General features: G+C 42.8%; 1 protein-coding gene across 2 annotated transcripts in view; it reads left to right on the forward strand.

Annotated features, from left to right (window-relative positions):
- The window catches only part of SGSM1 (small G protein signaling modulator 1), a 62,832-nt gene that overhangs the window by 34,810 nt on the left and 6,850 nt on the right, over positions 1 to 21,172 (forward strand). For both annotated transcript variants that reach the window (XM_045534290.1, XM_045534291.1), the window contains 7 exons: positions 592 to 720; positions 5,609 to 5,791; positions 7,095 to 7,163; positions 8,559 to 9,149; positions 13,469 to 13,593; positions 15,452 to 15,534; positions 19,391 to 19,500. In XM_045534290.1, the coding sequence (XP_045390246.1) occupies positions 592 to 720; positions 5,609 to 5,791; positions 7,095 to 7,163; positions 8,559 to 9,149; positions 13,469 to 13,593; positions 15,452 to 15,534; positions 19,391 to 19,500 (1,290 nt within the window). The remainder of the gene's footprint in view (positions 1 to 591; positions 721 to 5,608; positions 5,792 to 7,094; positions 7,164 to 8,558; positions 9,150 to 13,468; positions 13,594 to 15,451; positions 15,535 to 19,390; positions 19,501 to 21,172) is intronic.

The raw sequence follows: 21,172 nt of genomic DNA on the forward strand, positions 1-21,172 counted from the left end.
TATTAAAGCCATCCTACTGCGCACCAAAGTTATTAGCCTATGAGGTAGCAGCTGGAAATGTTCATTTTGGATTGATTTGCTTTAGAGATTTTTTTTAGAGCTGAATCAAAATTAATAACTCCAAGATAATATTTCTACATAAGCACAGTGTGGGAAATTGAAAAGTAGAAATGCTAATTCATTATATGCTGGCCTTTCTTTCTTTCTTATTCTTTTTGCAAAAATGGGTTCATACTAGACATGTTCTGCATCTTGTTTTTTTTTGTTGTTGTTGTTTTTCACTTAACAATACACACTGAACATCTTTTTATGTAGGTCCTCATAGATACGCCTCCCACCTTTTAAATCTCTGTGTGGTGTAGCCAGTAGGTATGTGCACGTTCCCACCGTGGTGGGCAGTCGGAGAGTTGCTGGGGTTTGGCTTTATCGTATGGCGCCATGATGAATGTTTAGGTACACGTGGCTTTGCATATTCACACCAGGATAGCCGAGGGCTACGTCCAAGGAGCTGCACGGAGCTGCCAGGCCACGGAGTCTACTCTCTGATTTTTCTATTGACCAAACTCTTTGCTTCCTGCCTGCCCACCACAGAGTTACGAGGAGCAGGAGCTGCTGCGTCTCATCTACTATGGGGGCATCCAGCCCGAGATCCGCAAGGCCGTGTGGCCCTTCCTCCTGGGCCACTACCAGTTCGGGATGACGGAAACAGAAAGGAAGGAGGTTGGTTACCTGTTATGGACAGTAGGATCTTTGGCAACAAAAGGAGCCGGATACTCTGAGGCTGGGGGAACTCTTTTCGCATGATGGACCAAGAGGGGTCCGGGAGATAGGGGGGGACAGGAACCTCCAGGGCAGTGCTGTCCAATAGGAATACAATCCAAGGTACATAGGTAGTTTTTTTTTCTTTTTTTTTTTTTTTTTTTTTTTTTTTTTTTTGAGACAGGGTCTCACTCTGTTACCTGGGCTAGCATGCAGTGGTGCCATCATAGCTCACTGCAACCTCAAACAGCTGGGCTCAAGTAATCCTTTCGCCTCAGTCTCCCAAAGTGCTAGGCATGAGCCACCATACCCGGCCTGTGTGTAATTTTTTAAATAAACATTTTATTTTGAGATAACTGTAGAATCACATGCAATTGTAGGAAATAATGCATAAAAATGTCATGCATCCTTTACCCAATTTCTTCCAATGGTAACATCCTGCAAAACTGGGTTGTAGAATGATATCCCAACCAGGGTATTGACATTGGTACAACAAACTAATCTTATTCAGATTTCCCTAGTTTTACCTGCAGTCATTTGTGTGTGTGTGTGTGTGTGTGTGTGTGTGTGTGTGTGTCATTCTTTACAATCTTCTCACATGTGGAGATTTGTGTCCACAACCAGAGTCAACATATAGAACATTTCTAATACTAGGAGGACTCCGTATGTTGTCCTTTTGTAGCCACACCCACCTCCTTCCACCCCACCCCCTGTCCCTGACTCCTGGAAAGCCTTAATAATATGTTCTCCATTTCTACAATTTTGTCATTTCAAGAATGTTGTATAAATAGAATCATACAGTATATAACTTACTGAGATTGACTTTTTTTTCACTCAGCATAAATCTCCAGAGATTCATCCAAGTTGTTGCCTGTGTCAGGAGTTGATTCCTTTTCATGGCCGAGTAGTATTCCATGATATGGATGTACTACGCTTTAACTGTACATCTGTTGATGGATATAGCTAGATTGCTTCTAGTTTTTTTGGCTATTACAAATAAAGCTGCAAAGAACATTCATGTACAGGTTTTTGGGTGAGCATAAGTCGTCATTTCTCTAGGAAACATGTGCAAGAATGCAGTTGCTGGGTAGTTGCAACATGAGAGTTGCATGTTTGGTTTTATAAGAACCTGCCAAACGGTTGCAGTGGCTGTATCATTGTATGTTACCACCAGCGACATATGAGTGATCTCCCCTTGCATGTTCACCAGAGTTTGATGTTGTCACCCTTTTGTATTTTAGCCACTCTGACAGTATGTAAACAATATTTCATATTTCATTCTGGTTTTAATGTGCATTTCTCAAATAGCTAGTGAGATTGAACATCTTTGCATGCACTTATTTGCCATTGTCTGTTTTCTCTGGTGAAATGTCTGCTCACGGCTTTTGTCCATTTTCTAATTGGATTGCTTGGTTTTTTGCTGTTGATTTTGAGAGTTCTTCATACACTCTAGGTAATACACTCTTTTGTCAAATATGTGGTTTGCAAACATTTTCTCCCAGTCTGTAGCTTGTCATCTTTTTAACAGGGTCTTTTGCAAAGCAATTTTTAAAATTTCTGATGATGTTCAATTTAGCAATTTTTGCTTTTATGGGTTGTGCTTTTGGTGTCAGGTCTAAGAACTTTTTGCCTACCTCTAGAGCCTGAAGATCTTCTCCTATGTTGTTCCCTAAAAGTTTTGTATCTTACATTCAATGTAGAATATTTTGAGTCCAATTTTTGCTTATGGTGTCCAATTGCTCCAGCACCATTTGTTGATGTCTTTCCTCTACTAAATTGCTTTTGCACCTTTGTCAAAAATCAGTTGGGCACACTTGTGTGTCTATTATTGGCTTCTTTATTCTGTTCCATTGATCTATGTCTCTATCTTTCTGCCAATACCACGCTATCTTGATCATGGTAGAACATTTATAATTTTAAATGTTTTAGTAGTTATATTTTAGGAAGTAAAAAGAAACAGATGCAATTAGTATTTTAAAAGTTTTTATTTTGAAATATAGATGGTCTCCTACTTACAGTGGTTCAACTTATGAATTTTTGACCTTATGATGAGTTTATTGGGGTATGAATTGCATTTTTGACTTATGGGGTTTTTGATTTGCAATAGTTTTATCTGGACATAACCCCATTGTAGGTTAAAGAGTATCTGTAATCGTAAGTTCACAAGAAGTTGCAAAAATAATACAGAGGTCCTATGTGCCCATCACCCAACTTTCCCCAATGGTAACACTTTACATAACTAGAGTGCACTGTCAAAACCAGAGAATTAACATTGACATGATACAACTAGCTGGATTATAGACCTTACTAAGATTTTGCCAGATTTTGCATCTGCTTGTGTTGTGTGCATGTGTGGTTCTACGACATTTCATCCAGATGAAATTCATTTTAATAATATAATTTTTTAACCCAATTTATCCAATATATTTCCATTTCAACATGTAACCAATAAAATATTAATGAGGTAGTTTACATTCTTTTATTTATATTAAGTTTTCAAAATTTGGTGGTATTTTACACTCCATATTCATGTACCACCTGCACTATTACTTACTCAACATTTGTCTTTAAGTTTATTCACTTAAAATTTATATAACTTATTTTAAAATATATTTTACATCCCTTCCATAAATGGGAAGCCAATGTGACTTGACACAGAATGAAACTATAAAAATAAATAGAGTAAGACTAAATGATGTAATTCAGTTCTAACTAGATGCTGTAATCTGCCCAAGGCCCACTTTCTCTTCGTTAAAAAGGGAGATTATAGGGCCAGGCACAGTGTGGCTCACACCTGTAATCCTAGCACTCTGGGAGGCTGAGGTGGGAGGATCACTGGAGGTCAGGAGTTCGAGACCAGCCTGAGCAAGAGCTAGACCCCGTCTGTACTAAAAATAGAAAAAAATTAGCTGGGCAACTAAAAATAGAAACAAAAAATCAGCCGGGCGTGGTGGCACGCACCTGTAGTCCCAGCTACTCGGGAGGCTGAGGCAGGAGGATCGCTTGAGCCCAGGAGTTTGAGGTTGCTGTGAGCTAGGCTGGTGCCACGGCACTCTAGCCCAGGAAACAGAGTGAGACTCTGTCTCAAAAAAAAAAAAAAAAAAAAAAGAAAGAAAGAAAAGGGAGATTGTAAGGTGTTGAAGACACAGTAGCACCGGACTGGCCCTTCCTCCCTGGTGTAATCAGAACAGTTCAAGCAGAGTTGAGAGTGGAAAATTTCCATATTTCTGCATCACGAGGACCCAGGCCGGTGAACTGTCTAAAGTGATCTCAGTGCCAGTGTGAGGCCCAGCCACACTCCACCCCACGCCTGGTGTGTTCCTGGGCAAATATTGATAGTAACTGAGGATTCTCCTGTGCCGGGCCCCGTGCTCAGAGCTGGAGACACAAAGATGAATTAGGTGAGGTCCGTGCCAGTTTAGCGGGGCCGTGTTGATCGGTGGTGGGCCGGAGGCGAACCTGAGGGCTCTACACACACACAGGGGACCCCTACGCCAGGCAGGAGGGGAGGCTGGCCACAGGAGGCTCCTGGAGGCTTATTGTACCCACATCCTTTGAAGGAATTGCTTTCCAGGCCAAGAGGGTGAGGAAGGGCTTCCAGGACAAGGAGACAACAGGGCCAAAGGCCTGGAGGGGAGTCTGGCCGGCTGTGGTGTGTGTCTGTGTGTGTTTGTATGGGGAGGGGACGAGGGCTTGGTGGATGTGAGTTGCTGGGACATAGAGGATGAGGTGGTGGAGGCAGAGAGGCGAGGCTGGAGAGGAAACAGGGCTGACAGCTGCTGAGTGGTGCATGGACAGGAGGAGCCAGGCTGGGACAGCGGAGCCCTGGACGGAGTCTGCTGGGACCATCTGCCAGGTGAAGGCTGGTGGAATCCTGGCCTTGGGTGACATTGGGAATGGGAAGTGAGCAGGGCGTGGAGGCATCTTAGGGAGGCGGTGGGAGGGAGCTGCTCAGGCCAGGCCCTTGGGCAGAGTGGACCCGGAGCCCCTCTCTGGAGGCCCTGAGTAGCTATGGGAGAAGGCAGACCCCCCTGCCCTCTCTTCTCTCCCTCCTGCCTCTCCATGCCTTAGATCAGCTTGTCTGCCCACTTTGGTGCCCAGAGGTCCAGCAAACTCACAGCCTCAGTCACCTGGGCTGTGTAACCCAGAAACAGCGAACGCTCCACACCCTCCTGTTGAAACCCCACAAGGAAAAAGCTTGAAATCTGTGGTGCTTCTGCAAGGCCATTGCCGGAAGGACAGGAAGTGGGCTGGTCTTATTTGTCTTTGTACCTCAGCACCCACAGCCCGTGTCGGGCACGTGGGAGGCACTGAGTGTGTGTGTTGCGTGAGTGGACGGATGGGTGGATGTCAGCATCTTGCTCGTGTTGTTTCCCACATGCCTAGCGAGGTGCCTGGCACATTGGATGTATTTATCAAAGCAAAGGAATGAGTGAATGAATGTCTCAAGGAGGGAGGAGGGAAGGAAACTAATAGAAAAGGAAAGAAATAATCTTTTCACTTTGGTATCCCCAGGGCCTATATAATATACTGTGTGGCACATAGTAGGGGCTCAACAAATAGTTGAATGGATGGATGAATGAATGAATGAATGGATAAAAGAAGAGAGGGAGGAAGGAAAGAAGGAAGGAAAAAAATGAAGAAAATGAAGGGAAGAAGCATCCTTGCTCCTTTTTGTGTGTCTTCAGGGCGCAGCCAGTGCTAGGTGTGACACAGTAGGTGCTCAGTGAGTATCTGTTGGGTGCTAACTGCATGAATGTCAGATGGGTTAGAGTCACTCTCTTCCAGGTCAGGCTGGCTCTCCCCAGGGACCCCAGCACCTCAGGTGACCTTACATCTGCCCTGGCAGGTGGACGAGCAGATTCATGCCTGCTACGCACAAACCATGGCGGAGTGGCTGGGCTGCGAGGCGATCGTGCGACAGAGGGAGCGGGAGTCCCACGCTGCAGCCCTGGCCAAGTGCTCCTCAGGGGCCAGCCTGGACAGCCACCTGCACCGGATGATGCACAGGGACTCCACCATCAGCAACGAGGTGATGGCGGTGGCCTCGGGGAGCAGGAGGGGTGGCGAAGGCCGGGACCTGCTTCATCAGGCTGTTCCAAGAGTGGGGAAATTTAAGAGTTTGGGGCCTCGGGACAGTCTCACCCTTGGCTTTGTTTTTGAGGATGGAGGGTGACTCTGGAATCAGACCTGGGTTCAAGCCCCAGCCCCACCATTTCCCAGCTCTAGGGTCTCCTACAAGCACCTTTTCTTCTGAGCCTCAGTTTCTGCATCTGTAAGGTGGGAATAATCAGGTATACAACGAGGTCTGCATACAGTTCAAATGAGACAGTGTACATAAAGCCCCTAGCACAGTGCCTGACTTTAATCGATTTAACAACTGCTTATGGAGTACCTACTGTGTGCCAGGTACTGTCAGAAATGTCCTGGAATGCCAAGAATATTCCAGTGACCAAGGGCAACATCTCTGCCCTCCCAGAACCTCCAGTTTAACAGCCCCAAGCAGGAGCTCAGAAAAAAGTTCATTCTCTTCACCCCTAATCTCTATTAGTCACCAGTTGCCACAATAACCCTGCGTAACAAACAAACACCAAAGCCAGTGACTTCCAACAGCCAACACTTATTTTTGCTCACAAGTCCATGGGTCGGCTGGGCAGTTCTGCTCTGAGCTGGGCTGGGTTGGGGGCGGGGCCCTCTCTGGCACCAGCTGTCCGTGGCCGGTCAACTGAAAGGTCCCCTGATCTCGTCTGGGCTCTGTCGCCTGTCTGGGATGACAAGGCTGTGCTCCAGGGGCCTCATCGCCCAGCAAGCTCACCTGGGCACGCTGTCGTGGTGAGAACAGATGCTGAAGAGAGACGGCAGAAATGCACAAGCGTGTTTTAAGCCTCTGCGGGGTTAAGTTTGCTACCATCCCATTGACCGAAGCAAGGCGCATGGCCAGGCGTCGCATCAGAATAGGCAAGGACTGCAAAGTTATAGGGCAAAAGGCACGTGTACAGGGAGTGGGGAAAAAAAAATGAGCCATTGATACAACCAGTTACTCTGAGTTGAACTAAAATACTAGGCAGAGGTCTCGAGTACGGAGCAGTTACAGGTGGGTGCTCCAGTTGCGGAGGTGGGAGGTGGAGGCCCAGAGACCAAGGTGGTCTCTGAGGGGGCTCCCGGAAGCAGGAAGAGGTTCCCCGCTTTCATTTTATAGCTAAGAAGCTGAGGTCCCCGAGAGGACACTTGTGCAAGTCAGGAATAGACAGGAAAGCGGCTCACAGCCCAGCGGCCCCTCCTGCCGTGGGCCGGGATGCAGCCTCACCCTCTCTCCCCCCTGTTCCTTCTCGCAGTCCTCCCAGAGCTGCAGCTCCGGCCCCCAGAACATCCGCCTGCACAGCGACTCCAGCAGCAGCACACAGGTGACAGCTCCCGGAGGCCCCGCCCCCTTGTGCCGGCCCCGCCCCCGTCCCGCCCACCTGGGGTGCCGGGGATCGAATGTCCATCATCTGCGGGTCACTTTTTGGGTTATTGGTTTTAGCTTTTTATACTAGCATTAAAAATTGATTTTTTTTTAGTAACATATGAATCTATTCTCCCTGTAAAAAACTAAAACATTACAAAGGAAGTCAAAGTCTACTTTGATCATCCTTACTCCCTGCCAGCCTGCCCACCGTTGAAATAACACCACTGTCACCGACTTGCTGTGTGTCCTTGTGGGACCGTCTGTGTGCCTTTACATACACAGAAACATGTAGATAGTATGTAGCAATGTTTCGTAGTTTTTTTTTAAATTTCTACATACATGCCATCCTATGTGTCGTTCAAGAACTTTCCATCTCATTCAATGAAAAGAGATGACTCAATCTCCTTCAGAAAGAACAAAGCAAAGTGCAAAAAAGCATAGTATGTTACCCTTTGTGTAAAAAGAGGAAATATTAATATAGGTATATTTTTGCATCCATTTTTGAAACCCGCAGAAACATAAACCAGAAATGAATCAAAATAATTGCCAAGGGGAGGGGGGACAGGGAAAGAAGCTACATTTCCCTGAATATGCTTTTTTCTCCCCGCTTCTAATTTTGACTTTGAATTTTAAAACTCTAGTTTTAACTCTGGAGTTAGGCAAATTGTTTACATAATTTAAATCAATTAAATCATAAAGAAGTTTTTAAAAACACAGAGACACATGAAACTAACCACAAATCAAGTTGGTGACATCACCACATAGAGAAGAAAATTTCAAGTGACTTTGGAACATGGTCTTTTGCTGTCTACCCTTGATGGGATATGACCTAAGGACACAAAGAACTGCAAATAAATCTTTAAAATGTGTTCTGGAGATTTCTTCATAGTGTTTCATGTACATCTAACTATATTTAAAAATTGATCCATAATAGTCAACCACATGGATATAATAGATGGTTTTTCAAAGCCTGTTCCTTATATTAACTAATTTTGCCTTTAAAAAAATTATGTGCACCTGGCAGAAGTCTGTAGGATGAAAAGTTATTCTCTCCCCCCATTTCAATGCCCTAGGACCCCCTTCCTCAGAGTCAACTGTGATGCTGTCTTGTTTCTTTCTGGGTTATTCTATGCATACACGAGCACATGGATCACTTGTTTATTTATCACGAATGGGAATGCATATTACACCGTGGTCTGCCTCAGTCTTTTCACTGACTCGTGGAATCCCACTGCGTGCATGTTCCATATTTAAACTGATCCCCTGTTGTTGGATATGCAGGTTGCTGCCATGAGCAGCGCTACAGTGTGGACACCCCAGTCCCATCTGTCTCTGTGCGCCTTGTCCTCAGGTGTTCGAGTCTGTGGATGAAGTGGAGCAGGTGGAGGCTGAAGGCAGGTTGGAAGAGAAACAGCCCAAGATCCCGAATGGGAACCTGGTGAACGGCACTTGCTCCCCGGACTCTGGTCATCCCTCCTCCCATAACTTCTCCTCGGGCCTCTCGGAGCACTCGGAGCCCAGTCTGAGCACGGAAGACAGCGTCCTGGATGCCCAGCGGAATGTTCCCCTGGTGCTGCGACCCAGGGACAGCAGCATGGATGACAGGCAGAGCAGCGAGGCCACCATTTCCCAGGACGAGGCCCCCCGTGAGGAGCTGGCCGTGCAGGACAGCCTGGAGAGTGACCTCCTCGCCAACGAGAGCATGGACGAGTTCATGTCCATCACGGGCAGCATGGACGCGGCCCTGCCCGAAAAGGACGATGCCGTGATGGAGGGCTGGCGGGGCAGCGAGGCGGAGAAACGCAGCCAGGTGGACAGTGAGGACAACCTGTCGGAGGAGCCTGAGATGGAAAGTCTCTTCCCCGCCCTGGCTTCTCTGGCCGTGACCACTTCCGCCAACAACGAGGTGTCCCCTGTGTCTTCCAGCGGTGTCACCTACTCTGTAAGTCACCCGGACTCTCCACTCAACTTTCTTACCTCCAGCTGCGGGAGGGAGGGGCACACAACAAACCTGTTATCCCGAATAACCCAGGAGTGAGCCCTCTGGTTTTTTGCATTTTCCCCATCACGGAGGATTCACTGTAGAAACCCACTGGGGAGAGACGGTGAAACAGTATTTACAGAACACAGGCTTTGCAGTAAACAGTCCTGGGTTCCAATCCCAGCTTTGGTCAGTCACTTTATCCTGCTGAGCCTCAATTTGCCTACTCCTTCCTGAGGTGTTTTCAGAAATGTCAAGTTATCGCTTCTCAGCCTTTATGCTAAGGTCAAGTCCAGAATTCACAAGTTAAAGGCCCATGTGCCTGGCACGTTGTAAGCACTCGATCACCAGCAACCTTGACGATGAGCATTGTGACTTAGACTCAGATCCTGTGTCTTTTAGACATTCAAGTTTGCTTTCTTGCCCGAAAGTCCAAGCCAAAGGATATCAACTGAAAGGGTGGTTTGTCTGAGCCAGGCACTATATATCTATTTTCCTTTAAAGAACTTATTATTTCTTTTTTTTTTTAATTTTAAAGTATTACGGGGGTACATAGGTTTTTGGTTATATGGGTTGCTTTTATAATGCTTGAGTCAGGGTTACGAGTGTGTCAATCACCGAGATGCTGCTCGTTGTACCCATTAGGTAGATTTACAGCTGTCTTCTCCTCCCCGCTCCCCCGTGGTTGATTTCTGTTGAGTTTTACTTCCCTCTGTGCACATCTGTGCTCATCAGTTAGTTCTAATTTCATAGTGAGAACATGTGGTGTTTGCTTTTCCATTCTTTAAATACTTCACTTAGGATAATGGTCTCCAGTTCCCTCCAGATTGTTGCAAAAGGCATTAATCCATCCTTCTTCATGGCTAAGTAGTATTCCATGGTATACATAAACCACATTTTGTTAATCCACTCATGAATTGATTGACATTCAGTTGATTCCACATCTTTGCAACTGTGAATTGCGTGAACATTTGAGTGCAGGTGTCTTTTTGATAAAATGACTTCTTTTCCTTTGTGTAAATACCCAGTAGTGGGATTGCTGGATCAAATGGTAGCTCTACTTTTAGTTCTCTGAGGAATCTCCAGACTGTTTTCTATGGAGGTACTAATTTGCAGTCCCACCAACAGTGTATCAGTGTTCCTTTCTATCTGCATCCACGCCAGGATCTATTGTTGTTGGACTTTTTAACAAAGGCCATTCTGACTGGGGTAAGGCGAGATCTCATTGTGGTTTTAATTTGCATTTCCCTGATGATTAGTGATGTATTTCTATCAAAGATATATGAGCTTGCACAGTTTAAAGAGTCAAACACTTAGACAAGCCCAGATACAAAAACTCAGAAAGTGTCTGACCCACCACTCCCATGTAGCCCTCCCCAGAGGCGATCATATTTACTTATCCTGCCCAGATTTTTTGGTGTTTGCCCCCATGTCTCTAACACACTTGTATTGGCGCTTCTTCATCTTAGTTGTTTCCAGTTTTAGACATTAGCTATTAGCTCCCTGCTAAGGAAGGGGAGGACCTTGCTCTGTTTCCACCCCCACCCCGACACGCAAGTGACACCTTCCCAACCCCATTCCTCCAATATAATTATATAATCATTGTAGATAAGTGTTACATATTATAACATTTTATACATATAGTGTAAATATCAGGGTGTACATTAATATAACAATATAATTTATAAGCCATTTAATAAGCTGTGTTTATTTTTTCTTTCATGCAAAAATATTGTTTTTCCTAGATGTGTTTTTATTCTCTCACATTTTAGGGGGTGGAGGAAAAAGGGTCTCACTCTGTTGCCCTAGCTAGAGTACAGTGGCGTTGTCATAGCTCACTGCAACCACCCACTCCTGGGCTGAAGCGATCCTCCTGCCCCAGCCTGCTGAGTAGCTAGTACTACAGGCATATGCCAACATATCCAGATAATTTTTTTCTATTTTTAATAGAGATGGGGTCTTGCTATGTTGCTCAGGCTGGTTTCAAACTCCTGACCTCAAGCGATCCTCCCACCTCAGCCTCCCAGAGTGCTAGGATTATGAGCATGAGCCACCGAACCCGGCCTGTTTTCTTTTTTTTTTAGTTTGCTACGTTTTTATCATCAATTCACTTCCCCAAATCTTTTCTAAATCTCTTCTCAAGCTTTCAAACACATCAGGTTTTCTCTTTATTTTGTACATCTAAAGGATTCCCAAGAGCTTTCTGGTCTTGTCCTCCACTGTACCTGATCCACAGTTGTCCTGCTCGATCTTCCTCCATCCTCATGTCAAGGTTCCTTCTGCTTCTCTTCTGTTTTCTTTGTCTCATGTTTACCTCTTTCTTGGTTTACTCTCTTGTTTAGGTGGAGCACATACCTCAGTGGAGTCCACATTTTTAACTTCTCATTCCTTCTTACATCACAGCCCTCTAGTACTGGGATAACTATCTTTTTGTATGAAATTCATTCTTTAGAAGAGTATCTCTCCATTGTGTCCATCTTGAATTCATTTGGCCCCCATTCTTGAAAGGTGTTTTCACAGCACATGCAAGTCTAGATTGCAGGTATGTTTTCTCAGGAGATATTGTTCCACTGTCTTGCAAATTCCATTGTTGCTGTTGAGAAGTCAGGTGTCTTAATTGTCATTCCTTGAAAGGGTCTTTAAAGATCTAATTTTCATTTCTTTACAAATAATCTCCTTTCTCTCTGACTACTTTTAATGTTCTCTTTTTGGTACTGTGTGCCATTATGTGCCTAGCTGTGGATTTCTTTTTATACTTCCTGGCTAGTGGTTTGTCGGGTTTTTATGTATCTGCAAATTGGTGTCTTTAGACAGTTCTGGAAAATTCTCCTCTACTGTTTATTTAGATGTTCCTACTTCTCCATTTTCTCTCTCCATCTGTAGCTCTGATTAAAAGTTTGTTAGCCCTTCTCACACTATCCTCCATGTATATTACTTCTCTTTCATTTTGTCATTTCTTTGTCCCTCTGTGATGAAATCTAGATAGTTTGTTCAGATATCTTTTCAATTTACTAATTCTCTCTTCAGAGTATCTAATTTTCTGTCACATCGCTGATGAACATTTAATATATTTTTTAAGTTTTATGTGGCTTTTCTTCAAATGTGCTATAAAACAATGTGCTTATTTGTATAAACTCTTGCTCTTCTTTTAAGCTCTTATTTCTTTAAATACAGCAAATATACTGATTTATATTATATTCCTGATAATTGTAAAAACTAAGGAAGAGTCTCATTCTGCTCTCTTGTATTTATGCTGACTGTCATTCGTGGTACCTTCTTTCTCTGAGCGTTTTGTGATTTTTGAACACAAGCCCGTATTTCTTGGAATTTTATCTGTTGCACTATCTAAGGCCTAGGTGGAAGGTAGATTCCTCTCAATAGAGGGTTTTTGTTTACTTCTTCCTAGTACCAGAGGAATAACAAGTATAAGATGACTTTGAACTAAATTCTCTGATCTTGTAGACCACCCAGGTAGTGGAAATTTGGGTTACAAATCTGCATGAGTGATAAACCTGACTTATGGCTCTTAATTGTCTAGGGAGATGCCATTTACACTTAATTGTATACATATGTTCAAGGTAATGAGGCAACTGTTTTGAGACCCCAGGATCTTAGTAGTTTTTCTAGTCTTCCCTTACTGAAGGTGTGACTCTTTGGGGTCCTACCATCCTGCAAGAAGGTCTCTTATGAGACTCCTCACTTTTGGATTGGAAGAACAAAAAACAATTAAATCTAAGCTTAAGTTTTTCCAGTTTGGCAGCTTCCCTCAAGGAGACAGCCGGCTTTGGTGTTTTCTCACCTTTGTGGATTAGGTTGTGGTCCCTAAATATTTCCTATTTTCTGGCCGTATCATCGAGCCATTTCAAAATTAGGGCTGTTGGTCAATGCATCTAGTCCAGTATATCACCAGAATTGGACTTCCATATAATTTAATCCTTCCATTCTCCTTACCAGTTTTCAGCAGAGAGGGATGCACTTCCAGCTCTAGTTGTAACTCTGAGCAAGAATTTTATCCTACAAAATAAAAGGCACTTTCCCAGAAAACAAACTATTCATGTGACAGATACGCTAAAAGCCCAGACTTCCCACTATACAATTCATCCCTGTAACAAATAACCACTTGTACTCCCAAAATTTATTAAAATTTAAAAAATTAAAAACAAACAAAATCAAACCGCTGAGTGGTCCAGGAGAGGATTAGGAGGAGGAGAGAGGATCTCTGTGTTCCGGTGAGGAGCTGAGTGTAATTTTTCATTTCTTCCCCCTGTGGGGCCCTGCAGCCGGAGCTGCTAGACCTATACACCGTGAATCTGCATCGCATCGAGAAGGATGTGCAGAGGTGCGACCGCAACTACTGGTACTTCACACCCGCCAACTTGGAGAAGCTGCGCAACATCATGTGCAGGTGGCTGGGAATGGGGAAGGGGGACGGTGGGGAGGGGTAGTGCGAGGTGGGGGCTCTAAGGGGCCCAGCTAGAATTTATTTCAGCCTCTAAAACTGGCACCACACCCACCTGGAATCTTATTTCAGCCCCCACTGACAAATAATAATAATAATGACAATAATAATATAAAGCATTTATTAAGCACTTACTGTATACCACTGTTCTGAGCTCTTTACCATCATTCCTCAATTAGCCCTCAAATAACCCTAAAAGGTGCGTATTGTCCCCTTTTATAAGTGAGGTTGTGGAGGCTCAGGGAGGAGCCACGTTACTCAGAGTCCTCCAGCTGGGCCATGCCTGAGCTCATAGCCACGTCTCTCTGGCTCTAGAATCTGCCCTCTTTTTCTTTTTTTCTTTCAGCCAAGATCTAAGGCTTAATCACTGTTCATTAAAAAAGTACTATTGACATTTCTTAAAATACAAAAGTAACCCCTGCTTATTAAAAAATCTAATTCAATCAAGGAGATTAGAAGCTCCTATGTTATAAAGAGAAACTTCTCTCATCTAACCTATCAGTGCCACTCACCCAGAATTAACGACTACTAACCATTTAGTGATATCTAATCGATTGTATATTATATAATATATTGTATTTATAATATAGTCTGATGTTATATTAAAATGAAAATAGTGCTGAGGGAGAAGGAAAGATAGACTGACTTTTGCCTGGTTATGGCATAGGGAGAAATCATAAAAGGCTTCACAGAGGTGGTGACCTTCAAGATGGGTTTTGACAAAATTAAGAAAACTAAAGAAACCATTTATCATAGAAGTTAAGATCTCGTATCCTCAACTAAGGTTTCCTGAGTTCAAATATTGTCTCTGCCACTTATTATTAAGTATATGACTTTGGGTGTGTCATTTACCTCTCTATGCCTCAGTTTCCTTATCTGTGAAATGGGCTAATAATGGTACCTATTTCGTGGGATTATTTATTTATTTATTTTTTTGAGACAGAGTCTCGCTGTGTTGCCCGGGCTAGAGGGAGTGCCGTGGCGTCAGCCTAGCTCACAGCAACCTCAAACTCCTGGGCTTAAGCGATCCTCCTGCCTCAGTCTCCCGAGTAGCTGGGACTACAGGCATGCGCCACCATGCCCGGCTAATTTTTTCTATATATATTTTAGTTGGCCAGATAATTTCTTTCTATTTTTAGTAGAGATGGGGTCTCGCTCTTGCTCAGGCTGGTCTCAAACTCCTGACCTCAAGCGATCCACCCACCTCGGCCTCCCAGAGTGCTAGGATTACAGGCGTGAGCCACCGCACCCAGCCTCATGGGATTATTTTGAAAATCAAATTGTGCGATGCATATATAGTGGGATGAGTATGCAGGAAATGTTCGGAAATATAAGCTATTATTAGTAAGGGGTAGATCAGAATTCTAGACAGAGGGAACTGTGAGGGCAAAGGCACCGAGACATAAAATGTGGTTTATTTGTGTAAAGTGAATGCCTCAGTGTGGCTGGAGGGGAAGAGGAACCAGGAAGTGATGTATCAGCTGTGAATATGAGTTGGGAAGAGATTATAAATGCTCTGTACCACCGGTAAAGGAGTTTGTACATCATCCCATCAGAAAGCAGGGAACTGGTGAAGGGTTTTGAGCCTGTGCAGTCCTCCCAGAGCTGGGCTTTAGGGAGGTGACCCTGGTGGCTGCACATAGGATGTTTGGAGAGAGTAAGACTGGGATGGGGATGCAGACAGGATGCTGAGGAAATGGTCCAGGTGAAGGATGGGAGACCAAAGGAGGGAGGAGGGAAAGGAAGAGTGGGTTGCAGAGGTAGATTGTGTGTGCCATCATCGGGTGCCTTGCGTCTCTCATAGCTACATCTGGCAGCACATTGAGATCGGCTATGTCCAGGGCATGTGTGACCTTCTGGCTCCACTGCTGGTCATTCTGGATGATGGTGAGTGTGTCTTCCCTGCCCCAGGGCTGGGGGTACGGTTTACTTCCCACTGCAGGGCAGGGAGGTGAACCTCACTTTGTGACTCCATGGAATGGGTCAGGACAGGTGCTCAGAAGACCTGTCTGATGAACACGTCAAGATCCTAGTAAAATAAAAATTCCTTGTGTTCCGTGCTGCCCAGCATTTAACACACAGCTAGGCCTTTGCTAGCCACTGATTGTATGAAGATAAATGAGAACAAAAAGAAACGCAGGACCAGATGGCTTCGCTGACTAGTTCTACCAAACATTTAAAGAAGAATTAACAACAGTTGTTCACAAGCTCTTCAAAAAAAACAAAAAATACACAAGGAAGGAATGCTTCCCAACTCACTCTGAGGCCAGTCCTCATGTGAGTACTGGGTACCTCACTGGTACCCTGATACCAATACCAGCCAAAGGCATCACAGGAAAACTACAGACCAATATCCTTCATAAATATAAATGCAGAAATCCTCATCAAAATACCAACAAACTTAATCCAACAAGATACAAAAAGGATTATACACCATGACCGAGTGGGGTTTATTCCAGCAGTGCAAGGGTGATTCATCATACAAAAATAAATCAAGTAATTCACCACATTAATAAATTAAAGGGAAAAACCCACACGATCATCTCAGCTGACACAGAAAAACATGACAAAATCCAATACCTTTTTATGATAAAACACTCAACAAACTAGGAATGGAAGGGAACTTACTCAACATGATAAAAGAAATCTATGAAAAAGCCACAAATGGCATCATACTCAACAGTGAAAGACTGAGTATCCTCCCCCTAAGATCGGAACAAGACAAGGATGTCTACTTTTGCCACTGTAAGTTCTAGCCAGGGCAATTAAAGAAGAAAAAGAAATAAAATTCATCCAGATTGGAAAGGAATTTTAACTATCTCTGTTCATGGATGACATGATTTTAAATATCGATAATCCTAAGGAATAAAAGAAAAAATAGAACTAATAAGTTCAGCAAGGTTGCAGGATATGATACAAACTCAATAAACAAAAGTCTATTGTATTTCTACACACTTGAACAATTCCAAAATGAAATTAGGGTAACAATTCTGTTCACAATAGCATCTATAAGGATAAAATATTTATGAATAAATGGAACAGAACTGCAAGATTTGTACATTGAAAACTACAAGACATTGTTGAAAGACGTTAAAGAAAACCTAAATAAATGGAAAGACATCTCATGTTCATCAACCGGAAGACTTAGTATTGTTAAGGTAGCAATGCTTTCCAAATGGATCTGCAGATTCAGTACCATCGCTATCAAAAATTCCAGCTGCCTTTTTTGCAAAAATTGACAAGCTGACCCTAAACTTGATACAGAAATTCAAGGGATTTAGAATAGCCAAAACAATTTTGAAAAAGGATAAAATGTTGGAGGACTCATTCTTCCTGATTCCAAAACCTACTACAAAGCTACAGTAATCAAAACAGTATGGTACATCCATAAGGAAGAACATGTACGTCCGTGGAATAGATTTGAGAGTCCAGCAATAAGCTCTGACGTTAGTGGCAAATTGATTTTGACAAGGATGCCAAGACACAATTCAACTCAATGAGGAAAAAACAGAATAGTCTTTTCCACATATGGTATGGGAACAACTGGATGTTTGTATGCAAAAGATTGAAGTTCAACCCCTACTTCATACCACATACAAAAAACTAATTCAAAATGGATCGTAGATCTAAATGCAAGAACTAAAATTGTAAAACTCCTAGGAGAAAACAGAGTAAATCTTTGCGACTTTGAGTTAGACAATGATTTCTTAGTATGATACCAAAAGCATAAATGACAAAAGAAAAAATATGCAAATTGGACTTCATCAAAATTAAAAACTTTTGTACTCCAAAGGACACCATCAAGAAGGTGAAGAGAACCCAAAGAATGGAAGAAAATATTTGCAAGTCATATATGTGATGAGGGGCTTGTCTCCAAAACATACAAAGAACTCTTACAATTCAATAATAAGCTATCCATAGGTATATACTTAAGAGAATTGAAAATATCCGTTCATACAAACACTTGTAGATGAACGTTCATAATGGCATTCTTCATAATGGCAAAAAAAAGTGGAAACAGCCCAAATGCCCATCAACTGATGAATGCATAAATAAATGTAATGTGTCTGTACAGTGGAATCCTATCTGGTAATTAAAAGAATGATGTTCTGATACTTGCTACAACGTGGATAAACCTTGCAGACATTATGCTACGTGGAAGAAACCAACATATTGTATGATTCCATTTCTATGAAATATCCAAAAGAGGCAAAGCCGTAGAGACAGAAGGTGGACTAGTAATTGACAGGAACTGGGTGAAGAGAAATGGGGAGTGGATGCTTCATGGGTACAGGCTCTCCTTTTGGAGTGAAGAAATGTTCTGGAACTAGACAGTGGTGATGGTTGCACAACATTGTGAATGTACTGAAACCACTGAATTGTTCATTTTAAAGGGTAAATTGTATATGTGAATCTCAGTAAGACTGTTCACCAATGGGGACATAACCCCACCTTTTAGACAGAGGCTGCACATAGTGACTTTCCTCCAAAAAGTGCACCATGGAGGGAGTGGGGGCTGAGGGGTGAGAGAGAAACTTTACAGTTGAGAAACCTGGCAAACACTACCTCAGCCAGTTGGCCAAGGTCAATGTCAGTCACAGATCACGTTGATGGTACGTGCCCTTGATATGATACAATTAAAATGGCACTTTACCTCTGTGGTCTTTTGCCCAGTGACCCATAACCCAGTCTTATTGGGAGAAAACATCAGACAAATTCCATTACTCCTAGTGTGGCACCCTGCAAAGATAGCTGACCAGGACTCCTCCAACCTGTCAAGGTCATCAACAGAGAGAAAAGCCGGAGAAACTGCCACAGCCACGAGGAGCCTAAGGAGACGTAACAACCATATGTGATGTGCTATTCTGGATGGGATCTTGGAATAGACTAAGGACATTCAATAAAGACTAAGGAAATCTGAATAAAGTGTGGACTTCAGTTAATGGTAGTCGATATCGGTTTATTAAGTGTAACAAATTTACTGTGCTAATGTTAAGATGTTAATAACAGGAAACTGGATGTGGGGTACATGAGAACTCTCCACTATCTTCTCAATTATTTATAAATCTAAACTGTTCTGAAAAATAGTCTTTTAAAAAATAAATCAGATCCTACTGTCCTTGGGAAACCTTCCAGTCTAGAATATCTTTCTCCAAAGTTACCAATTGCTGAAAGAAAAGAAAATACCATTTTCAAAAAAGTTTTTGAAGCATCAAGTTAAACAATACAAAACAAATTTCTTTATTTCAGGACTTGTCAGAGGCTTTACTTTCTTAACTATATGTAGTGATTCCCTAAGCAGCAGATATTCTAAGCATTTCACAAAGTTGTTTGACCCTTTCTTTGCATATCTTCTGTAAAAGCCCTTCCAGTGTTGACAATCGCTGTTCAAATACGGTGGTTCCCAGACTTGAGAATTTCATGAACCAATAGAATTTCAAAAAAGAAAAAAAAAAAAAGTTTGGGACCAACAAAACATTATCAACTCTTTATAGTGCCAAATAAGGATCTTCTAAAAAGAGCATCTGCTGTAGCTGTCATTGCAATACCTCTAAGGTGAGAAGTATGTAATTAAAGATTGGAAAGCATCCCTTGAATTGAAATACACTTGGTCCGGCATTGCCCATGTGTTTCCTATTTGGCTGTGGACTTTGTGAACCAGCTTGGGGCCTTAGCCCACCACTCTGGGAGCTCCGGTCCCTTGGGTGATGCTACAGCTCACTGTCCTGTGCTGCTTCCTCAGAGGCCCTTGCTTTCAGCTGCTTCACCGAGCTCATGAAGAGGATGAACCAGAACTTCCCCCACGGAGGCGCCATGGACACGCACTTTGCAAACATGAGGTCGCTGATCCAGGTATGACCCGCTGGCTAGTCCTGCTTTGGAGTTTTTTTGGGAAACCATAAGTATATCTTAGTGGCTTCAGAGTGAGCACTTTGGAGCCAACCTGGTTTCAAATCCTATTTCTGCTACTCACTAGCTGTCTAGCTTCAGGTGTATGCTTTTTAATCTCCCTGAGCCTCGGTTTCCTCATCTGGAAAATGGGTTCTTTTCCCATTTATGGGATTCCCAATACATCATTGCAGTTATAATGGAAATGAGACCAACTAATGCATTTATAGTGCTTAGCCAATGCCTGCCAATGCCTGCCAATGCCTCTCATGGGCCAGCAACATCAGCCTCATCTGGGAACTTTAGAAATGCAAATTACTGGGCACTTTCCCCCACTGAATCAGAATCTCTGAGAGTTGGGACAAGGAATCTGTGCTGTATGAAGCTCTCCAGGTGATTCTCATGCAAGCTCGAGTTTGACAGGTGCTGTAATAAATGCTAGCTCTTTAGCATCCATAGTGATTAGTATATCTGCTCCCCAGAGGAATTAAAACATTCTGCCCTTTGAGTGGAAGGAATGTAAATGCATTAACCCAAGTAAATGATAGGGATGCATAATTATCTATGCACCAGCAATGGAGCTACAGCCATAATCACATTAGCTCTGAAGGCTTCTTTGGTGGAGTTAAAAATATTACAAAATATTTTGGGCATGAGAAAAGTAGAAACAATAATACAATGAATACCCACGTTTCTGCCTGCACCTGCCCAGGAAATAAAATATTAACTATATATTTTCCAGCCTCATGTACCCCTTCTTGGTGGCATTTCCCTACTCCTGTCCTCCCAATGATAAGCACTTTCTAGAATGGGATGTTTATCATTAAAATGCATTGTAAAAATTCTTTTATAACATATGCATATATTCCTAAATAACATGTAATGTTTCTCAAGTTTCCCCACTTTCCGTAAATAGTTGTAAATGACATAAATTCTTCTGCAACTTGTTTTTATACTCAGTAACAAGTTCATGATGCTCAGCTCCAAAACTGCAGTTCATTCCGTTCTCCCAGAAGTACAGTCTTCCACTCGAGGAGTATATCACATTATATAACATTTTATTTGGATCCATTGTCCTGTTGGTGATCATTTAGGTTGTTTCCATTTTGTTTTGTTTTTTGCTTTTGCTTTGAGGGAATTTGGGGTTTTCATTTTGGCCTTTATAAATAATGGTGCACTGAAATTCTTGCGTGCATCTCTTTGTGCATCTATGCAAGAGCATTGATTGGGCACGTACCTAAAGTGGAATTGCTGGATTAGAGAGAGCGTACACATCTTCAGCAGAGATGGTTGAATCACTCTCCAAAGTGATTGCACCAGTTTCTATGCTCAAGAGCAGTGTTGTAAGGGTTTTTGACACATTTTACCCTCACTTGATATTGTCACTCTTCTTAATGTTTGCCAGTCTCTTGGGTGTGAGTAGAGCATCCCATTGGGGTTTTATTTGCATTTTCTTGATTAATGGTGGGACTGAATATCTTTTCTTTTTTTCTTTCTTTTTCCTGTTTATTTGGAGTGCTTTTGCTATGAATTGCCTGTTCATATGTTTTGCCCATTTTATATGTATAATTTTTTCCATAATTAGAATCATCTTCTACATACTTCTCCATTATTTGTATACATACATATTCTGAAC

This window comes from Lemur catta, chromosome 21, assembly GCF_020740605.2.
Source record: "Lemur catta isolate mLemCat1 chromosome 21, mLemCat1.pri, whole genome shotgun sequence".
Taxonomy (NCBI): domain Eukaryota; kingdom Metazoa; phylum Chordata; class Mammalia; order Primates; family Lemuridae; genus Lemur; species Lemur catta.